The 23,949-nt window shown below is 38.7% G+C and overlaps 1 protein-coding gene across 1 annotated transcript in view; it reads left to right on the top strand.

The window, feature by feature from the left end:
• LOC306859573 (calmodulin-binding transcription activator 1-like) overlaps positions 1-23,949 on the top strand; it is a gene marked incomplete at its 3' end in the record, with an annotated part of 401,012 nt that overhangs the window by 3,057 nt on the left and 374,006 nt on the right. Inside the window, exon 2 of the mRNA XM_079400671.1 lies at positions 672-773. Within this exon, the coding sequence (XP_079256797.1) occupies positions 672-773 (102 nt within the window). The remainder of the gene's footprint in view (positions 1-671; positions 774-23,949) is intronic.

Below are 23,949 nucleotides of genomic sequence, written 5' to 3'. Positions count from 1 at the left end.
ACCTACAGATTTATCAGCAAGAAAAAAAACAGGTGAAAAGTGAAAAAATACAAGAAACACAGGCAAGCACGCACAACAAGTCAGGTGATTTTGAACAAACCAGTTAGCATTGGAATTACTACTGTATATACAGTGGTCTAGATTGTCTTCTCTCTTGGCAGTGTAACACTTCTAGCCATTAACAGCTGGAGCTATCTATGACATTTTGTTATAGTTAATGAAAATGTGCATGCGGTCTGAAGTTACAAGGGAATGGGGTGCTTTTACATTCCTCGTCCATACCCCTGCCTGCAAATGAAACTGCATTTTCTCCCCACAAGGCAGCACCTTAGGCCAAAGTAATCCCTTTAAATGCACCCCTGAATGTGCTTGATAAAAAAAGGGGGAGAAGCAAATAGGCACGCTGAACTCTGAGGCCGAACGGTGCATATTGTTTGGGAGAGGTGTTCTTCAGCATGGAGATAGACACATTTGGGATGCATGGGCTTGCTGATGGGAGGGAGACTGGGGTTCGGCAGACGCGACACTGCTGACCCTGGTAAACATTCTTATAAGTTCCTGCTATGTGCATGGGGGAAATAAAGACTAAAACAAAGTTGTACATCCGGGAATGTGTACTTTTCCCAGAATTCTTTTTTTCTTCTTCTCCACTCTCTCTTTGCTTCCTGAAGGACTGAAGAAAATCCGTAATCCGGATCGAATGTACAGATCAGCTGTGTGTTATTCGGCCCATGCTCCTCCTAAGAGTGTCAGTGATGACACAGAGACGAACAGTAAGAGCTGCTTATTAATATTGCATTCGTGGCATTGCTCGAAGGGGCCACTTGCTGCCTAATCTATTATTCATCCATCGATTCATTTATTTACCTCTTGATTTCATTTGTCGTCCTCTCCTCTCTTGGGACTTCATGTTGGGGCTTTCTGTGATGATTGACGAGTCAGTGATTTGACGGGGTATGCTGTCAATATCAGATGTGCTGTTAGTAACTGAAAGTGACAGTGGGTGGGTAAGATCTGGCACACCTTGGTTATGTACACACTGAAAACCTTCAGGAGTGACAACCACATTTAAATATGGGAGTTAATCTCTCAAATTATTGTTTCGTGTTAATGGAACAGAACAGACTCTGAAATTTTCATGACTGACACCGTGGTAAACATCTTGGCATCTCACACTTTTGATATCCGCTATTTTTGACCAAAGTAATATTACAGTGACCAAAGAATTGCTATGTTTCGTGATTTTAACTTAACTACTGTCGACAGATCTGTCATGTTTTGTTTAAAGCTGGCTGTTCACTAGACGATTTTCAAATCTTAACTGATTTTAAAACCATGGGAGACCACAGACATGAAGACAGTTCAAACGATTTTTTGTCTTATAATTATAAGACTCTGAATGCGCACATTAGATGATTCGAGCAGACCACGAGACCTCACACTTGAAGATTGTAGGAACGATTTCACAGTGACACGTGATCTCACGGAGACTCTCGAGATCAAACGTGACCAAGAAGAAAAACAAATAGAGGACAATCGACGTTGTCAGCTGGCTCTCCTGGTGCGCGTTCTGTTTCACAGTGAAAAACAAAGTACACAAAAGAGTATGGGTGATGTTCTCTGCTTTCACGGCATGTTTGTGGCTGCCAGGTTTCAGCTGTAGAAGCATACAACATCCGGTGAGTGACGCTTGCTCGCTCTCATTGGCTATCGTGGGTATCACGTCCGCAATAGCCAATTTGTCTCGATTGGGAGTAGATAAATAATCATAATGACACCACACAGTAGTGGATTTTTGGCCAAAAAATCGTTTGCAACAAGCCGCGAATCGGGCCACACCCCCCGATAATTCGGAGCTGCAAATCAGCCTTAAAATCAGGCTTAAAATCTTCTAGTGTGCGGCCGGCCTAAGATGGGAAAGCTGTTTCACAGCCATGTCCATTTATAAGTGTCGTAGGGATTGTTGTTCAGGCTCATAAGGCCATCCAATTTATAGAAATAATAAAGTAAGTAGGCAGGTTCAGGTCGTGAACATTTTGGCCTTCTTTCCAAGATAAAGTATTTGGATTTGTTTGGGCTTGTTCTTGTTTGCTGTCTTTTTTGGCAAGATCTGGCAACAAGAATGAATCAAGACACCTCTTTTCCAGTGATTTCTTGCATGGCACATACAGAAGAGAGACACAACTGTGATACATTTTTAAATACGTCATTAATAATTGTTCGTCATTAGTTGTTCAGTTCAGTTCTGTACGCACTGTATAGGATTTTTGTAAATGCGGTTGTCACTACCTGAATTTTTCGGGACTGTTGTAGAATGTGGTTGTCACTCCCATAAATTACTGAAATCTGAGTGTACATAACAGATTTAACCACTAAAAGGTGAGTTGACAACCAAATTTAGCTGCACTGTGTATGTAGCACCTGTGCTTCAAATGCTGGCGTCGACCTTTGAAAAACATCCATCCAATAGCGCAGCAAGACTGAGCTCTATTATTTGTTGAAATGATTTGTCAACATTACTAGACACATTTCCCCTTAGAGTATAAAACATGCATATTTTATGTTGGACTTTAAGCATAAAGCATTTGTTGTGTGATCATGTGCATGTTAATACAGATTTGTGTGTTATATGGAGTGCTGGTTACCCTAGAAGTGGCTATGTTCTCGTGTTTAATAGGTAGTATATCTTCTCTCTTGGCACCTCTGAACACTTAGTTGATCTGTGTAATTAAGCCTGTTCATTTTTTGTGTAAATTTGTAAGTGGAGTTAAATCAGCCTCATCTTCTTGTTATGCTGTCTGCTCATTATGCCATTGAGTGAGTCCTTGCCATTTCAAAGCTCAAAGATTTTAATGAACATGCCCAGAGATGTAAAGTAAACAGCAGAAGCGGCTGTTTGCAGTCATGTTGATATTATTTCAGATGGTGTGTATCTATATATGTGAACATGACACCCCGTGTATCTGTCTATGCTTTTAGTATTGCATCTCACACTCTCATACTCCAGCATGATGTAACTGCTGTGTGTGCCTGTCTGTAGCGGCCCAGTTAATGTTTGGTGCCTAGAGGTTTTCGTATCACTAGGACAGTAAAAATGCAGCATGGCTTGGCGGAAACAGGTAAACCACTCATGTGAGTAATTGTGGGAGTAGTTATGATAAGGATAAAGGGCTTTAGTGAGGATCTGGCAGCGTGTCCTTTACTGTCTGCTGTGTGTTGGTGAATGTGTGTGTGTGCTCGCAGGTCTTCACCTCCTCTCTCCCTGAGATGGGATTTTCATGGATGGGTGAGCTTGGCTGAGGATGAAAATACATAAGAAGGCTCGTTTTTCTCTTCAGTTTGTTGCAGGCACTTTGGTAGCTGAATTAAGTCGCTGTTTTGGGCTTTGTGGATTCAGGCCAGCCTCCTGCTGTATCTGAATACTGACAAATTTTAGATGATATGTTCGTAACGATTTAGTCAGCGTAGAACCAAAAAGGCTGTGTAGTCTAAATTTAGTTTAGAAATTACTTTTACTATGTGAAAAAGAAATACAAAACAGGCAAACTTCAGCCAAAATTGTGATTGCTCGAGTGGATATGGCTGGTCGCTAATGTCTGCTGAGAGCTCATCAGATGTACCCAAGTCTCAGACATCACCCATTAAACCACATCAGTGTTTTAACAAGGTTGCCTGTTGGTGATTTGTCACAGTGGCTATAGCCAGCCTGACAAACAGCACTATGGGCAGACACAGCTGAACACTGCTACATAGTGTGTCTAGGCTGAGGATTCAGGGCAAATATGGAAAAATAGAAAGTGTCTCAGTATTTCTTATGGCCATATACTAGCAGCAGTCAAAGGCAGTGAAGGCAGACAATTTGTCAATACATGGCTGGTTCACATTATTAATGTATTCTTTATAACACATTATGCTTCTAATATGAGCTCACTTTGTTGCCTGTCCTTTTACAGACAATATTACTGCTTTCTAATACATTAAAAAATTGAACAAGAACATAATCAGGTGAAAGAGAGATGCTGATATGATGTTGTTTGTGCTGCTTAATTTAGACACCATCATCCTTTTGCGCAGCAAAGACCAGGTTTTTGCAGTTAATCAAGCATTGATTTTTCAAAGAGCAAAGCATGGAAAAGAGAGTATGTAATGTAGATTTAAAGTATAAATCTAAGTCTAAAGATTAATTGTCCATTCACAACAACAAAGTAAAAGACCACAAAGCATTGTATGCAGCAAACTGTGGACAGGATTGTGGATTGTTTCTTTTAGACTCAAATTTTTGGACAGAAAAAAAAGGTCTGCCAAAAAAAAAGAATACTTAATGGCAAAGTTGTAAAGCTACAGTTGAAATAGGACTTATACATACAAATCAGTTTAATCTTACAATAAATCTATCAAACTATTATGATTCCTGTTAATATAAAAAAAAATTAAAGGTCCATTACTTTTGCATTTTGGCTAAAGTGCCATTATGTCTGTAGTCAGTGTGCTTTATTTTTCTAAAATAAAAATATGAAGGTTTATATCGCTGTTTGATTAGCTGTTAAACACACAACCTTTCATTGACAGGATCTAAAGCAGAGTCACATGCACATTCATAGTAATGGACACCAGGTCTAAAAGGTTTAAGATGTGGTTCTCTTTATTATGCCCTCAAGAGATGTTCAGTCACTCACAGTCAGTCGTGCCAAGAATAATTTTCTTACTTCTTCTCACAACTATCATGCTTAAGTGTAACTGATTGCCACTGAATAGTAGCATATGATTTAGTCAACATTATGCTGGTTCAGAGGGCTTTTGCTATTATGCCTCAATCCATGCTTTTTGTTTTTTTTTTCAAGATAATAGCAAGGTCTGGCTTCTTACAATGTAGAAGTACTCTCAGTGAAGTGGTAATTATGACTTAGCATTGGGCCTTGTTCCAGGTTACCATTTGTTCCTAGTTTGACATCCGTTTAAGAAAATTGATGGTTTATTTTGAGTCATTGATTTATTGATGTGGTGGTTTCAAAGATGTTTATGATCTTATGTGGCAAATCTGTCTCTTAGATTAGATAAACTAATTCAGTGGAGAGTTAGTGAGTGGAATATCAGTCATATGTAAGTCTGTGAAACTGTTTTTATCCATATTAATTCATTGTACGTTTGTGGTAATTCAGCTTGGCTTTTCTAACAGCTGTCTAGTATTTGCTTGTGGGTCTTGTGCACACATGCCTGTCGCTTGTACTTTAAGCCTTGTATGCGTGTCTCTTCTTAATCCATAATGTCTCAGAAGCTACATCTGAATAAGTTGCCCAGCAGAGCTCTCAACATTTGTTCTCATTGGCCATTACATTCCTTTAGAATGTTCAATAACACACACGTACAGGATTTTCCCAAAACACATGCTTAATTTAGTCCCTTTGGGGCCTGTGATTTCTGTGAAAAACACAGACAGAAAAATAGTAGAATAACAATTTCACAGACAAGTTTTGAATGAAATGAATCCCAATTTGGGCTGCACATTAATCATATTCAGGCATGATATGGCATAGTAAAAGTTTATAATGCAAAAGACTGTGATTAAATTATGTTAAATAAAAATTGAATGCAGGGAAAATTCTAAATGTCTATAACAAACAAATGACCAATATTAAAATTTTATGCTATTTTGTCTAAATAAGTTAAAAATAAAACACCAAGAAAAAAATAAATTAGCTTGATATATCAGTCTAATCTAAAAAGTAATGGTAACACTGTTCAGTGGCATGTTGTTAAATTAGACACTTGTTTTATGATAAAATTAAATGAAACCAAATAGATTCCAGAAACATAGAATACAGAAAAATTAAAATGTAATTTGGGTAAAAATAAAAGAGATTTCATAGGACTCTACTCACCCTCATGTCATTTGAGCCACTTTACACTGTCATTAACATCCATTAACATCAGCTTTCTCAGTGTACTTAATTAAAATGAGCTTTTATGAAATTTTAGGAAACTGAATTGAGTGCAATCCATTTACATTTGTAAAACAGAAGTTTAGTTAATCGATTTGGGATCTTTTTTCTTAGCATTCACATAACTACTTAGTAGGGGTGGAACGGTTCAACTTTTTCATAGTTCGGGTTGTATCACGGTTTTAGAGTCACGGTGCGGTATGTTTACTGTCAAATAAAAATAAAGAAAATAAGAATAATCTAACTACAAGCAACAGGACAAATAAATACAATAGAGTAAAGATACAAATAAAATAAACAGTGATTTTCAGGTTTTTTTAGGTACAGAAATTGTGAAAGTAATCAAATGTAAAACAGCATTGCGTGTTTGACTGTATAAATTAAAGATTAATTTTTATTAAAGTTACAAAAACGATTCAATCAAGAGCAGTGAGTGATTTCTTTTGTTGTTGCTGTTTGATTAATATTAAGAAAGTGCTGTCACTTTAAGACAAAGCACTGATTCATTCAGCCGGCTATGTCTGCTATAGGATACTTACCAAGATGGGCATTTTGACATAATCTTTGTGTGAATTTGTCCATTCAAACACAATACTTTAGAGAGAGCTTAATATTTGCTCGCGTTCTGAGGCGCGGGTTTGCAAGCTTCTGATGAGCGCACGCACAAATCTTCTCACTGCGCGTGCGAGCTCGCATCCTCTGGTTCTTAAATGTTTATACTTGCAAAGCTTACATGAGTTTAGTTTAAACACAGATATCAACGCGTGCTGTTCAGGTCTCACCTGTGCGCGCGCTATCAGCACCCGGGTGAAGACGGAATAAATGCTCACATTCCAGCATACGGCATTCGCATTGAACAAGAGTGAATGGTTTGTCCACTTTTTTTTCCATTGCGGTTGTTGTAATGTACTGGGAAGCCAGAATACGCATCCATCAACAGAAGCATACATTTGCCGAATCCTGTTTTTTTTACGTGTTATTTATAACAAACCATATTGCAGATGCGTTGTCAGATTTAAGTTGAACCGCGGTCCTAGCTCGTGCTGAACCGTGTGTCGAACCGTTTTTTCCGCGAATCGTTCCACCCCTACTACTTAGCATAGCTTACTAAAACTAGGCCAGGGATTTCCATCTCCCAGCATGCTTTGCAAGGAACTGAATAGGGAGAATTATTGTTGAAATTAAGTGCTATTTTATATTTTTTTAACAATATGAGAAAAGGGAGCGACTTGTTTTTATCTGTGTAATGTTTTGTTATGTTGGGATTTAGAAGAGTTGTTGGTGTGTTTTGTGGGGTACCACTGTGGTGAAGAGTGGAGCCTATGCTTAGGTTGTGGAGTGTGCTTTTTGCTACCAAAAATCAGTTACTGTGCAAGAACTGAGTCTTTTCTTGATTTCATTTCCTTATTTTTTTTGTGTTTGTGCTTTATACTGACACTGTGTCACATAAGGTAAATAAAAGTTTTCATTTGAGCTAATGCTTGTTAGCTGCAGATGATTTGGTTGAGTTAGTTTGATTTTGTTGTATTTGCACTGGTTTCTGCCAGACGGTGTTTTTGAATTTATTCAGTTTTTGAGTTTACAATTTCATTTAATGTTTAGAAAACCAGTTTTCAAAGTGTGGAACCACTGTTCACAATTTAATTATGTTGTTTTTTTTTTGTGTGGAAGAAAATCGGTCAAACAGGTTTGGAACAACATGAGGGTGTATAAATGATGATAGCATTTACATTTTTTTGCAGAATTATTTTTGGAACAAAATCAAACGAAAGCCTTGTGAACACATGGAGATTAGACAGAGGTCTCTATTCTTGAACAACAGAAGCTATTCTGATTCTTCTGAGAGCAGCACCATCTTTTTTCTCAGTGAGTTAAATTTAGATGACAGCCCAATCTCTGGACAGCACAAGCTTGCCTGAGAAGTCTGTGGCCCCACCAGGCCTTAGTTTAAATTGAGTTCATCAGTTGAGCTGTGATAGCAGGATCAGAGGTTCTGTGCAATGGCAGATTTCTAACAAATAGCCCAATGGCTACGGCTCTTCAATAAGAGCGTCCAGAAACTCAATGATGGAGAGAAAGATTGGGTTTTACCAGATCATTCCAAAAAAAGGGAAGCCCAGTCTTCTCATCACATTGGTTGTGCTATTGTCATATATTTTATGTCTGCTATGTAAAAGCTGTGGAATATTTAATCATAATAGCAATCTGATTATTATTTCAAGTCAATTATCTTGCTCTTTGGTCACAAGAACCTTATTAGATCACTATTGAATGGATCGATACAGCAGTTGAGAGTGGCTTTGCAAATAGTGTCTGTTCTAATGTTTACTGATCTTATGGGTGGACTACAGGGGGGAAATGCTATAGCCTCTTATGTTTTCCTTACATTCAGGGTGACACTGCCAATTGCCTACAGCGTGTTACGGGGGGATGCATATTGAAGCAAATGTCAATAATGTATTTGTGAATTTTGACAACTAGACCTGAGCTCTGAAAAAGGGACCGCACAATTGTAATCGCCTTTGAAAGTGCCTGAATTGATGTAATGTGCTATTGATATTTTAAACCGTGATTGATGATAACTTTTAGATTGAAGGTTGAATAAACTGTCCATTGGATCTTGCGGAGGGAAGCAACAATTAAAAGCAAGTGTCACTCACTGCAGAATTACATAGAGAGAGAGAGAGAGAGAGAGAGCAGAGACTTTTGCGTTGTGGATGATATTGATTTTAGATTTGTTTTTTTCAGACCTCTCAAGTTTCATGACCCACACTTGTCTCCAGGGTGAGACTAGCTCAAGCTGGCGTGACTGATATTGTTAAAGCTCCTAAACCGTCTCCTTCAGGAGTGGCATCTCAGATAATCTCAGGATCAGTCACCTTCTCCCCATAGAAATATATGTCCACTTTTATACGACACACTTGCACTTCTATATGACACACAAGTACCCAAATACTTGAGTAATTGGACATAACAGCAATGGCTCAACATTTCACACCAACTGAAATGCAGTAATATGTCTCAAAAATGGAGCTTATTTGTATTTTTGTGTTGGTTATTGCCACTTTTAGCCATTTCATCATGTAGCAGTTCATGAGTTCATGTGCCCATATAATCTTAGCATTAGTGGTTAAAGGATTTAGCTTGATGTCTGCAGAGGGCTCAGAGAGACCATTCTACTCGAGCTCTGATAGCCCCCCCCTATAGACAGAAGGATAAATTAAATAAATATGTATAAAGGAGGAGATGGGGAGGTGGAGGGATGCAGAAAGTACTAACAACAAAAGTGGTAAGAGGAAAGAGTTTTTATACTTGAATATTAATTGTAAGATTAGATGGGCGTACTCCTCCCAAAATTACGTTAATATCTTCACGTTGCATCATCACTATTTAAAGTGACTTTCAGTTGATGATATTTGTAGTATTTGGAAGTGGTTAGAGGGTGTCCTTCCTTTCCTAAATGCTGGGATATTTTCTTGTATTTCAGAGTAGATGTGGGCAGTACGACCACAATCTTTTATAAAGTTGTTACTAGAGATGTTCCGATGCCCTTTTTCCTTTCCCTATAACAATTTCAATATCTAGGATCAGGGTATCGGCCGATACTGAGTACTGATCCGATACCTGGGTGTATATCTGTATATACAGCTGTATGTACTACTAGCCCTGTATGAATTGATATAATTATTTTATGGTGTACTGTGCTTTAGACTTATACCTTAATAAAACATGAACATATACATACAGTGAACTGAAGTATTTCTATTATTTCTATTTCTATTTCTATTATCTGACATATATTTGAGAGTGATATTATTTTTCTTAAGTGAAAAAGAACTTCAAATGCAGCCACAATTCTAACACTGTAAGCTGAAAAAGGTATTTTAGTTTTACAATATGGAATGATATGAATCAATCCTTTAGCTTATTAAAGCAGCAATTAACTTATATTTTAATCAAATAAAAAGGTACTCATCTTTCTTATTAATTTAAATGATGTTTTCTTCATTTTAATTAAATAAACAGCTCACAGTTGATCATTTAAATCAAGTTATGCTCGCTGTATGGAACACCATTATAAGCCTGTACGGAACACCGTTTAGCCTTATCATTTTCCGTACACTGGCAGAGGAGGTACTTTTCCCCACTTTTCTCAAAAACTATTGGTCATAAAGACATCAATCAAAGTGTGGACTGTATAATGGGTATTCTCCCAGGGAATGATCACACAAACATGCTTGTCTGTCTCTCAACAACGGAGGAGTGGTCGCTGGCATGCGTTGAATAGCAAAAAGTGTACGGAACATGGTTAGTCTACATCGTGTTCTTCAGGGTGATGCGTCTTCAAATGCTATATTAAGTTACTCGTGTTACTCGTGTTTTACTGGCTGGTTGGTCCAGTCTGAAATATTGCCAAACCGCGGACATACTGCTAGCACGTTTGTATTTCTTCTTCGCTGCTCTAAATAGTGGTTGCTTGTGGCAACACAGCACAACTTCCTGTGTTTGCATTTTGAGCAGCAAAGAAGAATTTATTTCTGATTTGCAGCGTTACGCAAAGCTAGCAGGCATAACTAGGTCTTGTTTAAGAAAATGGCATCAGATCGGTGCATGGGTTCAAGTACTCACCGATACGGATGCCAGAATTTGTGTGTTATCGGTTGAATTTCTGATAGTAGTTAGGGATGCAACGATACCATTTTTTCAGATCCGATCCGATCCAGAAAATTCTGAGTATCGGCCAATTCCGATCCAATCCGATCCTGCAGTTTTTTTTTTGTTTTTTTTTTATCAATGTAGAATTTATATACCTCTGTGTGTTGACCTGATCATCACTCTTGTGTGTGTTAAACACAATCTACTAAATATAACTTAAAAAAATGTATATAATCATAACCTATGACAAAAATACTATTATAAACTAGGTTAGTGGATAATTTAGCAGCAAAAGTTATTCCAGAAAAATCATGAGTGCACAATTTTATAAAATCTAAACATTTAGTGAAATAACATTATTTAGAGGAGAACAAATAAAAGTGAATAAGTATAGGACTAAATCTGGTAAAATGTTACACATTGCTCTTTGTATTGTTGTAAAATACATTAGTGAAAACAAGTAAATGTATTTATTTATAAATATAAACTAAATTAAAAGATATTTCTTTTAAGGAGTCCTATCTATCATATGTTGCTGCCTCCATTATTGTGCTATACATTAGATTATTAATAGTCTTTCTTTTTCTGTCCTATCATAGGATAGAACAAGAAACGCTATAAATAATCTTTCATTGCGCAAAATTATTATAATAAGAAAAGCTCCAATACAGAGTGGCACAAGGTGCTTATGTGCATCTCGTGTGCAGAATGATGCGCTTGAAGCAACACGGAGTCACAGCACGCAGCGCTCCGCATAGAGATGTTCAAAGCACAAAGGAAAGAGATATTGATGCGTAGTTTATTAAATATGTGCGATAGTTTGAACCTTTTCTTTTAACAGTGTTAAATCTTAGTTATTGAGCGCTCTTGAAAAGAGTTTTATCGTTTTGACCACGACACGCAGTTTGAATGCTGAATGGAGGATGACAGACAGCCACAGCGTAGAGAAGAGTTTACGTGAACTTGAATTTAGCGACTTATTCATCTGTACCTTACATTAAATAATGAAATGGCTTCAGAACACTTGGACTTTGACTTTATGATGCTTTATAATGTTTTTGTGCTTTCGTGGGGCTTAACAATAACACAGAATAGTATATGCACAATATCGGCTTTGGATTGGTCTTGTCTGACCGATACCCGATCCAGCAGAAAATGCCAGTATTGGAGCTGATACCTATACTGAGTATCGGATCGGTGCATCCCTAATACTAGTATTGGAGTCGGGAAAACCCTAGTTTGTTTATGTTGTTGTTGTTGTGACATGATGTAGCGGTGTCTGACTAGGGTGGAGACGTGGGGTGATGACATCGTCGTTTTACAAAATATATACGGATTGGCTGTACACATGAAAATGCAAGGGTAGCGTTTTCAGATTTATCCACTCTTGGACCCGGTTTCAAAAAATGGTGGTTTCATGCTCCCAAAATGCTAGATCCATCTGGATGAAATGCCAATCCGATACAGCATTTTTGCGCATACAGCTAAACGTGTCGGACGGGGCTTAGGTCATACAGGGAAGACTAAGACAATGTCTCACCTGTGTCCTGTCTAAATGACTACCGTCCCATAGCACTGACTCCAATCATGATGAAGTGCTTTGAGAGGTTAGTCATGCACAACATCAAAACCAGCCTCCCCAACACACTCGACCCGCTCCAGTTTGCATACCGTCCAAACCGCTCTATGGACGATGCAATTTCCTCCACCCTCCACCTGGCTCTTACCCACCTAGAAAATAAAGACTGCTATGTTAGAATGCTGTTCATTGATTTCAGCTCGGCATTCAACACAATAATCCCACAACATAACATCATAAATAAACATCATAACAATAAAATAAAACATCCAATTACTCCCTTTGTAATTGGATCCTGGACTTTCTAACCGGAAGACCTCAGTCAGTCCGTGTCGGCCACAACACCTCGAGCCCTACCACACTGAGCACAGGTGCCCCACAAGGCTGTGTGCTCAGCCCGCTGCTCTTCACGCTGCTGCCCCATGACTGCACTGCCAAGTTCAGCTCCAACCACATCATCAAGTTTGCTGATGACACAACAGTGGTAGGTCTCATCAGCAACAATGATGAAACGCACTACAGAGAGGAAGTGGCACAGCTGGCTGAATGGTGTGGCACAAACAATCTGTCCCTCAATGTGAGGAAGACAAAGGAGGTTGTGATAGACTTCAGGAGAAACTCCATCGACCACCCCCCACTGACCATTGACAGCTCGTCTGTGGAGAGAGTCAGCAGCACTAAATTCCTGGGGGTGCATATCACAGAGGGTCTCACCTGGACCACCAACACCATGTCACTCTCCAAAAAGGCACAACAGTGCCTACACTTTCTCCGCCGGCTGAAAAGAGCAAGTCTCCCTCCACCCATCCTCACCACATTCTACAGGGGCACCATTGAGAGTGTGCTGACCAGCTGCATCACTGTCTGGTACGGGAACTGCAGTGCTGCTGACCGCAAGACCCTCCAGCGGACAGTGAACACAGCTGCAAAGATCATCGGTGCCCCTCTCCCCTCCATCCTGGACATTTTCCTCCAGCAAAACCAACAGCATCGTGAAGGAATCCACCCATCCTTCCCACAGTCTCTTCCAGCTCCTACCATCAGGAAGACGGTACTGGAGCATCAGAGCTCGCTCCGCCAGACTGCTCAACAGCTTTTTCCCTCAGGCTGTGAGAGCCCTGAACTCAAATCACCCCGCCCCCCTCTGAAATGCAAACCCCTACCTCCTGAAACATGGACCACCCCCCAACCTTACCACACCAAAGAAAAAAACTGTATGAAACGTTTTTGTGCAATTCGAAGTGTGCTACACACAGGTGAGTGGGCCTGTACAAACCACCTGTAGTAACTCGCTCTCCTCTATGTGCACTAGACACTTTACACACACTGCTGCGTGAACACAATCCCACAAAGACTCAGCAATATATGTATGTTTACATGCTCATGCACTACAAATCATCCTGCACTGTTCCCCAACCAGTTGCTTGGCTCAAAATGTTTCTCTTTGCACATGTACAGTATTTATGTGAAGCATTCGTATAGTTTGTATTTTTTATCTTTTATTTTTTTTAGTTTGTATAGGGTAAATATTTATATATAGTAAACTTATAGTTAAAATCTGTCAGTAGGTTAGTTGTGTATAGGTTTATAGTGTTTTTTACTTCATTGTTGTATGTCTGTATTAGCACCGCGGTCCTGCGAGGCACGACATTTCGTTCCACTGTATGTCCCCTAGGGATGGCTCGATACCATAATTTTGGCTTCGGTACGATACCAGAATGTAGTACCTCGGTATCGATACTAAATCGATACCATAGGTGACAAATAACCAGCCTCAAAAGATGAGTGAATTAAAAAAAAAAATATTATTAATAATAATAAAAACAGATTCATATGTTAATACCTTTTGTATCAAACTGTAACAAAAAACCTAAAGGGAACATAGGTTACATTTTGATGTTGGAGAAAAAAAATAAATAGGCTAACAGAAGTAATAAGATGAAAATATATTCAAATCTTATCTTTTCAGTGCAAACACAGTGCAAACTAAATGTCTCCTAAAAAAAAAAACCTACCGGAAACATAGGTTTCATTTTGAAGAAGTTTGAAGAAAAAAATAGCACTTAAGTTGCACAATTGATGCAACAAATGTTGCTTTATTGTAAAGTGTTATTCTAACAGTCAAAGTAATATTCAAAATCATGTTATTATTTCTCTCTCTCAAATTGTTTTCAGATTTCAGACTCAACCAAAGAAAAAGCATTAAATATAAATCTCACTCTCTCACTTGCTTCATATTAGTGGTCTGCAGCGCGTCAAAATCATTCCCTAAATATCATTGATACTAAAATTAATATAGCAAAACTCTTGCTCAATTCATATCCAATTAAAATGTGATTGTATGAAATGCAAGTGCATGTATTACGTGACCAAAACTTCATTGATTCTAGCGTGTCTCACATGCACATTTGCGCTTACTGTATTACACCTGAATGTGCGTTGATCAGATGTAAATAAAAGGTCAAATCAAATCTGAATTTATGAATGATGCACTCACCTGTCGATCTCTGAATTCTTTGAAAAGATCAGGATGAGCAAGCGACAAATGCTTAAAAAGATTTGATCTGTTCCTGTGGCAATATGATTTAGGCCTATAGCAACGCTTGCATACATGTGCAGTAAGGTCAGTTCCTTCACCTTTGTCATCTGTTTTTTATCCAAAGTAATGCCATATTTCACTTCTACTGTTCTCTTTATTTATTAATTTTGGGTGCGCAGAGTTTCATCTGTTTGATCCATCGCGTTGTTCTGTTGTCACATTTACCAGTTGCGCAGCAATTTGGGAAGCACTGCCACCTACAGGTGCATTTTGCAACAGCAGCGTATGAAATACCGAATTGAGCAAAATTATGATATCGTACCGTTTGAAATGTATTATATACCAGTATTGGTATACCGCGCATCCCTAATGTCCCCACCTGTAGCAGAATGACAATGAAGCTCAACTTGACTTGACTTGACTTGACAATGAATGACACGGACTCTGACAGTTACAAATAAAACAAACCATGCTTAAAGTTTTCCAGGTAGATCTATCTATCGTAAATAAAAAATACTACATAAATTGAATAAAGTAATCAAATCAACAACTAAAAAACCACTGAATGAAATATACATTGATTCTCATCAATTCAGTTAGAAGCAGTGAATGATTTGTTCTCTCTCTTTTGTTGTTTGATTAACATTAAGGATATAGACAGCAGCAGGTATATTTTCTCACAGCTGTTCACTTAAGACATAACTGACTGTGTTTACATTAGGGATGTGACGATACCAAAAGTATTCAGTACCGATACCACTAAAAGTACACGATACTCGATACCAATTTGATACCATGGGAAAAAATAATGATAGTACTTAAACATTAACTCCTTAGTTTAACATAAAAAAACACAACATTCATGGTACTTGCCTACTTGGCCTTCAAATAATACAATACACACATGCATGCACACACACACACACACACACCTCTATACTCTGAATGCAAGCATTAGTTTAAATTCACTGACATACTGGAAGCCCGAAAATATTTTTTAAAACCATTAACATAAACAACAATTATTTATTCCTGTAATATTAGCCAGTAGTGGTAATAAGGATAATCCGTGGATGGATACACAGTGAATTAACAAGATGTAAACTGTCAGACAGTTATGTGTGTGCGTGATCATGCCCAGTGCTTGTACTTTCAGATCTGCGTGCTCTCATTTAAATCTCTCATAATACTGTCGGCATCTTCCACGTTTAGTTCTTCTGTGTGCTTGTAGGCGACGTTTTTTCTTTACCCTAGGGCCGACTGAAACACTTCCAGGCGTATGTTCTGCCTGCCCCCCTCAGTTCCGGAAGAATTGCAGCCTTGCTAGTTGCTACCTTATGCTACTGAAGAAAAACAAGTAGCCTACCGGCAGGATTTTAAAATGTTTATACCAAATTGGTACCGTAGTATCAGTTCTTGGAACACACAATTTTACACAAATTTTACACAAATACTTGCCAATATGATCATTTTGTGTATTTGACATTTAAAACTCAATGAAGAATGAAGAATGATGAAGTTCTCACTTTTTTTTTGACTGTCAGCTTTATTTGCATGCGCTTTGGGTGTGCGTGTACAGAAACGGGCTCTTAGAAGGTCCTGAATTGAGCTCTTTTTAGCTTATTGCGCTTGAATGGTTCAAAATCACTTGAACTGGCAAGACTTAAAAATGCATGCAAATTATAATTTTGTAACATCTTGTGAGCATAACTGTGTCAGAGATGAAAATTAAAAATCTCAACTGATAAATTTCTGTCAGTTTATTATATCTAGCAGTATATGACCCAAACCTATTTCAGATATCTGATACATACATAGAAATAATAATGTACATGGACCCCCAAAGTATTTAGTTGATTTTTCAGTTGAGCACTTGAGTAGACAAATTCACTAACATAAGGTGTCAGTATTTTGCAGCTGACATGAAGTGGACAGACTTGTGGAGAAGGTAGTTGTCCTCCCTGAAATAATAAACAGCCCCGTTTGAAGAGATCACCACAGGCATCTGTAAAAGCAGAAAGCAGCAACAAGTCTTTTGGGAAATTCTGTGTTTGCTGTTAGTAAGTGTTGGACTGGGGCAATTTTCTCTGTTTCAGAAAGGGTGGTCATCTCAGCAGCTGGTTTCTTGAAAAAAAGACTCTTCTTCTGCCTTTTAGATGCACTCTGAGCTTCTTTTGTTGATTCAGATGACGTTACAGGGGTTGCAGAGCCAGCATCACTTGGCATGACAGAAAGGGATTCCACCTCCTCTCTGACTACTCTTTGATGACCAGGATCTCTTCTTGACTCATATACTGAGTGCGGAAGCGTGGATCAAGAATTGTTGCCATGTTGATCAGTTCCTGAACCGCTTGGTCACCATATTTGGTGTTCATGTAGTCCAATATTAAACTTTTAATTGTCTTGGTGAGATCTGTGTCTTCATCTTTCCCCTGCAGCAGCTCACTGTTGAATAGGTGAAGAGTAGGCTTCAAGCATGACACTGTGACATAGTTTTCAGAAGAGAGGGCATCTGTAAAATCAAGAAGAGGCCCAAGTGCTTTACTGACAGGGTCTAGAACATCAATTTCCTGCCAAGTAGGCACCAGATGCCTGGTTGACCTGTCAGCAGCCAGGACTTGCGTAATGGCCTTCTCTTGCTCAAGTATCCGCTGAATCATCTTCTGCCTTGATCCCCATCGTGTTGCCGATTCAGTCACAAGTTTGTGTGACGGAGGGCCAAGTTCTACTTGAGCATCTTTGAGTGTTCGCTGCTTTTTCCAGCTGTGTGAAAAAACACTGACAATCTTTTTACAGACTCCCACAGCTCTGTCAATCCTGGTATCCCTCATGCTTCTCTCTGCAAAACAACAACAAAACTATTTGTTTATTTTTATGTATTTATTTATGTTTCTTTTGCACAAGAATAAAATAAATACAACAAAAAACAAACAAAAACTAAAAAAAGTAGATGAAATAGATGAAACAAAATTTTTTTATTTAATATTAAATTAACATTTAATATTAAATGCACATAATATAAACATTAGCTAATGTAATGAATTACTGTTCAAAATACTGCATAGTCACATTACTAATGCAGAAACAAATACATAAATACAGTTAATATTAAGCTCATGTTTGCTCAGTGTGCATGCATTAAATATACTGACACTAAGAGAGAAAGAGTAAACTTACCAATAGCAATGGCCAAAGCAAGACAGTCTTGTCCACATGTTTAGAGTGACTGCTTTTACTATATCAGAATGAATCAGAATCAGAATCAGAATGAGCTTTATTGGCCAAGTATGTTTACACATACAAGGAATTTGTTGTAGTGACAGAAGCTCCACAGTGCAACAGAAAGACAGTAACAGGACAGGACACAGGTAATGAAACAAAATAACAGGAAATAGCCAATAACCAATGTACAAAGCAGCAAAAAAAATAAAAAATACACAATATATAATATATAATATAGGCGACTATGTATGTACAGGTGAAGTATGTGCAAATTAGAAATGAGAAAATAAAATAAGTGAGTGTGGTGAATGGATAATGTATTAGTTGTGTGTTCTACGTTTATTTATTGAGTGTTCATGAGATGTATTGACTGAGGGAAGAAACTGTTCCTGTGTCTGGTCGTTCTGGTGCTCAGAGCTCTGTAGCGTCGACCAGACGGTAACAGTTCAAAGAGGTTGTGTGCTGGATGTGAGGGGTCCAGAGTGATTTTACCAGCCCTTTTGCTCACTCTGGATAAGTACAGTTCTTGGAGAGTGGGGAGGGTTGTACCAATGATTCGCTCAGCAGTCCGGACTACCCTCCGTAGTCTTCTGAGGTCAGATTTGGTAGCTGAGCTGAACCAGACAGTTATTGAGGTGCAGAGGATGGATTCAATGATGGCAGAGTAGAACTGTTTCAGTAAGTCCTGTGGCAGGTTGAACTTCCTCAGCTGGCGAAGAAAGTACAGCCTCTGCTGTTGGCCCCGCTGTCCATTGTTAGGCACACCTGTTTCTCCTCGTCTAAATTCCATTCTTGAAGAAACTGCTTCAAGCCACTCGCAATGTTTTCACCCATGTAGTCATCTGGGAAAAAACTTGTCTGGATGCAACAGCTGTTCAAACTCCAGTCACTCGTTATGTAGTGGACCGTAAGGCTAATGTACGGCTCAGTCGCTCTGCTACTCCACATGTCTGCAGTTGAAGCGTAAAGATCCGCCGTAGACAGTGTTGTTTGTACCCTACCGCGGCACTCTTCATACATCGCTGGCAGGGCTGTTTTGGAAAAGTACTTCCTTGAGGGCATGTTGTATCTTGGGCCCAGTTTATGGATCATTCGCTTGAATCCTTCTTTTTCGACAGTTTGGAATGGCAACATGTCTTTTGTCAAACAAAACACCACTGCTTCCGTCAATTCGTTCCATCGTTTACTTTGCTTATCATAAGGGAAGCAATTAGCAAATGCGCTGGCAATTTTCATCTGGGTGGGAATTTTCTGACCCCTAGGTCCACTTGTAGTTGGCGCCTCTGTTGCCTCGCGTATCTTCAGACATTCTTCATACTCTGGTTTGTGTTTGTGTTTCAGATGGTGGAACAAATTGGACGTCTTTCCACTCTTTGTAACCACCATTTTCTGCAAACTTTGCATATTACGGTAGTTTGCTCCTCATCTGATTTTCTGTAACCAAACCAGTTCCAAATTGTGGAGGTAGCTCCTCGCTTAACAACAAGCTCCTCCTCAGCCTCACGTCCGCCTTCCGCCATGCTTGTTTTCACTCCGCACGTGAAAGGTGAATCGGGCGCGTACAAAACTACGTCATCAACTAGACTTATCGTTATTATCGTGAGGAGACAAAGTTTTATCGTGAGGAGAATTTTCAACGGTAAATCGCAAACGATAAGATATCGCCCATCCCTAGCTGTGAGTTGGAAACGAGCCGTGTCTGTAGGCACAGCTGTGTCAAGACCTGCTGGTGTGATATTTTTTTAAATCCTACCTGCCCTTCTAATGAGAGAATTCCCTTCTGAGTGGGTGGCAAGCAGAAGCAGAAAAACCTTTTCTGTCCCTCCACTACTACCTCATTTCTCTCTAACTCTCTCTCTGTTTGTGGGAGCTCTTTCTATATGCTATCTATTATACTCTCTTGGTCCTCTATCTATTCTGTACTTTTTTCCCCTCATGCACCTGACTGGAGAGTTGCTTTCTCCTGATCAGGGCTGCTGTAGTAATTGGCTGCCCCCTCAGCTCGGCTCAGCACAGCACATCTTCCAATATAACAGGCTACGGTTTCAGCCTGCCTTGCACTTTAGGATCTGACAACTAAATTGTTGTTCATGGGTAGGGAGACAGAATTATGTTAAAGTCCACATTGTCACCGCTGTTTAGGCAGGAACATAAAGGAAACAAGATTGCATTAGATGTTGGAGTTGCACAGCAGGATGTGCCGTTTACATCCATGGGATCAAAGCGGGGAGAAGAGTCGTTATGGCTGAGGCCCAGCAGACATAGTCGTGGCTGGAGCTGGGTTGTTAAACCAGACTACATCCTCTGACATCCTCTGTCTTGTTGGTTTGCAAGACAGTCAATGCTAGGGTGATCCAGCTGCAGGGTAAATCTAGTCTAAGTGAAGGTTTGTCACCTTCTGTACATTTTTTTTGTTTGTTTTTGTTTTGTTTAACAGGTACATTGAGTAATACATATTAGCCATATAAAGTTAGCTAACTATTGTGGCAAAATTGTATGCTTGATTGTGAGGTCACACACCATAATTAAATGCAGTAATACAGTATCTTGACAGTTTTTAGCTGCCATTTATAAAATCCAGTTGAGTTCAGTCTTTACAAGTTCAAGTGCTTTGTCTAGTGAATCAGACAAAGCACTTGAACACCAGAGTCATTTCACCACAGTCATTACACCAAAGTCATTTCACCACAAGCTGTTTTAAATATGAATTTTAGGGGTATAAATGTGAATATGTTGTATTTTAAAAATAAAGAATTAGTTTCATTTCGCTGGAATGCTCCCATAATTTAATATGTTCAGTATACTTTTTAATCCACAAATTAAAGCACTTATTTTTAAAACACTAATTTATTTTACAAATTAAGACATTTTTCTGTGTTCATACAAGCAGAAAATGATATTGGATAAAGTTGCTGCAGTCACCAGACTAGATTCAGCTTATCAAAATCATGTATAATGTTATCTCTAAGTTGTTTTCAATTTAATGTCTCAATTCATATATGCACACATAACTGCTAAGCTTTCATCAGCCTTCTGCTTTGCAAGTGTGTCTGCTCACAGTCATAACAGCCCCTTTACTCTGAATGTTTTTTTGTCGTTTGTTCTCTGGCGCTCTCTACAATTTTATTTTTTATGACGCTAGAGCTCATTCCCAGTCCCTGAGCCGCAGTAATGTCAGATAAGGGTGTGTGTTGACACTGATAGACTGCTCTTTATTAAAGCAGTCAGCGTTAGAACTTTAGTGAATTAGCATTCTGCTCTGTTCTCTGTCTGCTTTTAACTGCGGAGCAATGAGCCCTCATTTCAATGCCATTCATTTTATTTGGTGAAAAAGGAGCATAGCCCAAACATCTCAAGAGGTCTTTCAAGTTGTGCTCTGGGAGGAGTTAGAAGGGATTTTATTAGTATGAGGGGTTTTTAATTAACAACCAGTCATCTAATCGGAGCAGTGAATGTTTTTCACTCTCCTGAATGTGTGCTTATATTCAGCCCAAGTCAGTTTCATACCTGTCTTCAAGTCCCTAATAGCATTTTACACTGATAAACGTCTGCTTTTAATTCACAGCGAATACGGTGGACGGCTTATTTGAGCTGTTTTACCATTTAATTATCACCCCTCACACTGTTTTGTAATCATAATGTTCCATTTCATTATTCTCAAAACAGATAGTAACTCACTGAACTAACTGTCCTATGTGGATACTCATATCAGTGTGCAGTAATGGCTCTGGAACAGGGGCTCCAGGTTTGGCTGGTTAGTATGGACCGTAGACTTCAGATCACATACTTCTGTGGTCCTGTGCCAGTTGAGCAACTGCCAATAAGATGAATAAGAATGCTAAACTTTATGTAGGGTTTATAGACCTCCTTGCTCTGGGGTAAATGATGTCATCAGTGGGTGTGTCAAAGGGAATGTGAATGTTGGTTCTGATGGGTGGTAGGCCTTGGGTATGTGCTGAATGTGTGTGTGTGTGTGTGGTCTGAAATGATTACAGAAGGGCAAGTATTAGAGTCTTGGCCAGTCTGAAAGGGCTACACCCACACTGTCTGATCTGTATCTGAGGTTGTCTGGAGATGACCAAGGCCTGTCACCACCCGCTCGTCTTTGTAATCTTTCATCAAAATGTAATAAGCATTCAGGTCTGGCTCTATTCTGCTTTGAAACGCCTACTTTTCATGACCCAAGAAATTCCTGATGGATAAAATCAAGTGTCACCACACATTCTCAGAAAAAAATTGTAAAAAAGCTATCATTGGGGCGGTACCCTTTAGAAGGTACTAATAGGCACCATTTGTGTACACTGTAGGTACTATTAAAAGTTCTATGCCTATTAAAAGTTCTAATATACCATGATTAAATTCACATATTTGTATTTTACAGAATAGCCATTTGCTAGTTTAAATACCAGTCTTTATTTTAAAATGATTGGGCCATTATGTTTTTGATTTTACCTTTGTTTTCACTGGTTGCAACACAGATAAATAGTTTTTTTTTGTGTGTGTAGAAGGCGGCTCGTTGTCATTCGTGAGCAGGTGCTCTATGCTAATGTTAATTGAGTGAGTCAAATGATTCCAGATACCAGTCTCAGCTCTCTACTGTAAAACTCATTTACCCTTGTACAATCTCTCCCATCAGTGTATGTCACATTCAGCACATACTCCAATCTCCAGATTTATCTCCATTCCCCAAACGAAAGAGCACAGAGAGTCACACTGTTGTTTCACGGCCTTATCAGGTAGCTGTAAACTCTTTGTTAGGACCTTGCTCCAGGCTGGGATTACTTCTCAGTGAGCTGTTTTTTCCCTCTCTCTCTTCCACCTTTTCTCATTCTTTAAAGATTTCAGAGTCATCCTTTAAGTCCATATTCTCCAATATTGTCTTTTATAACTTTAGACATCCAAACATCTGAGCAAATTAAAAATAGAGGTGTAATAGAACGGACAGGCAGGGTGACTTTGCCTTTAAGAAGCACTGGGGACATGGGGGTTTGCTATTTGAAGTGTACATCTTTGATTTCTGGTCAGCTTGTGCTTGAGACACGGGTCTTTGTTTTATATTCAAAAACAGAAGCCTGAGCTTTCGTGGGGTTCTCAGACAAATTGAAAAGGGTTCAGGTAACAAGAAGCGTACACTTGAGAATCACATTCCTTGAATAAAGTATAAGACTTTGTTGAGCACAGTCACTGTAAGACATTTTCAAAGGTGGCATAGCTAGACAGGAAGGACAACTAAAAGTCAGTGCCTCTAAATTGAAACGCAATTCTAAATTTTGCGAAATTCTTGAGAATGCTTGTATTTATTAAAAAAAATCTGAAAATAGAAATTAAACGATCAGTATGTATAAAATTTCTCAGAAATGCTCTTAAGAATAGTCTTAAGCTTTGACTTAATTGTCAAAAAATTCTTAGTAAATAATTTTATAAAGAAGCTAAAAACAACAAAGCATAACAACTTTCCGTAAAGTCTAAGACTGATTCTTAAAGGAACACTTAAAGGAATAGGCTCATTTTCCAACTCCCTAAGAATAAATTAATTAAATAGTTGAGTTTTACCGTTTTTGAATCTATTCAGCCGATCTCCGGGTCCGGTGGTAGCACTTTTAGCTTAGCTTAGCATAGATCATTGAATCAGATTATACCATTAGCATTTGGTCATCAAAAATGACTACAGAGTTTTGTTAATTTTCCTATTTAAAGCTTGCAATGATATGACGCAGTGCCTGAAAGTAGTCCCCAGCTAGGTAACTAGTTATGATATAGCTGGGGACTACTTTCAGGCACTGCGTAATATCATTGCGCCTGCTGCACCCATGGTACGGCAGCAAAGTTCCTTCATTATTACGCCGGAATGAGAGTATAGTTCCTAGCCATATCAGCCTAGAAAAACACAACTTTTCATTTTCCGTCGGTCTTAGTACACGATGTAACTACAGAAGAGTCAAGCTTTAAATAGGAAAATTATCAAAACTCTTTGGTAATTTTTTAGCGAGATGCTAATGGTCTAATTTGATTCA

The sequence above is a fragment of the Barbus barbus genome (assembly GCF_936440315.1).
Source record: "Barbus barbus genome assembly, chromosome: 40".
NCBI lineage: Eukaryota > Metazoa > Chordata > Actinopteri > Cypriniformes > Cyprinidae > Barbus > Barbus barbus.
This window is presented reverse-complemented; position numbering and strand designations above follow the sequence as displayed.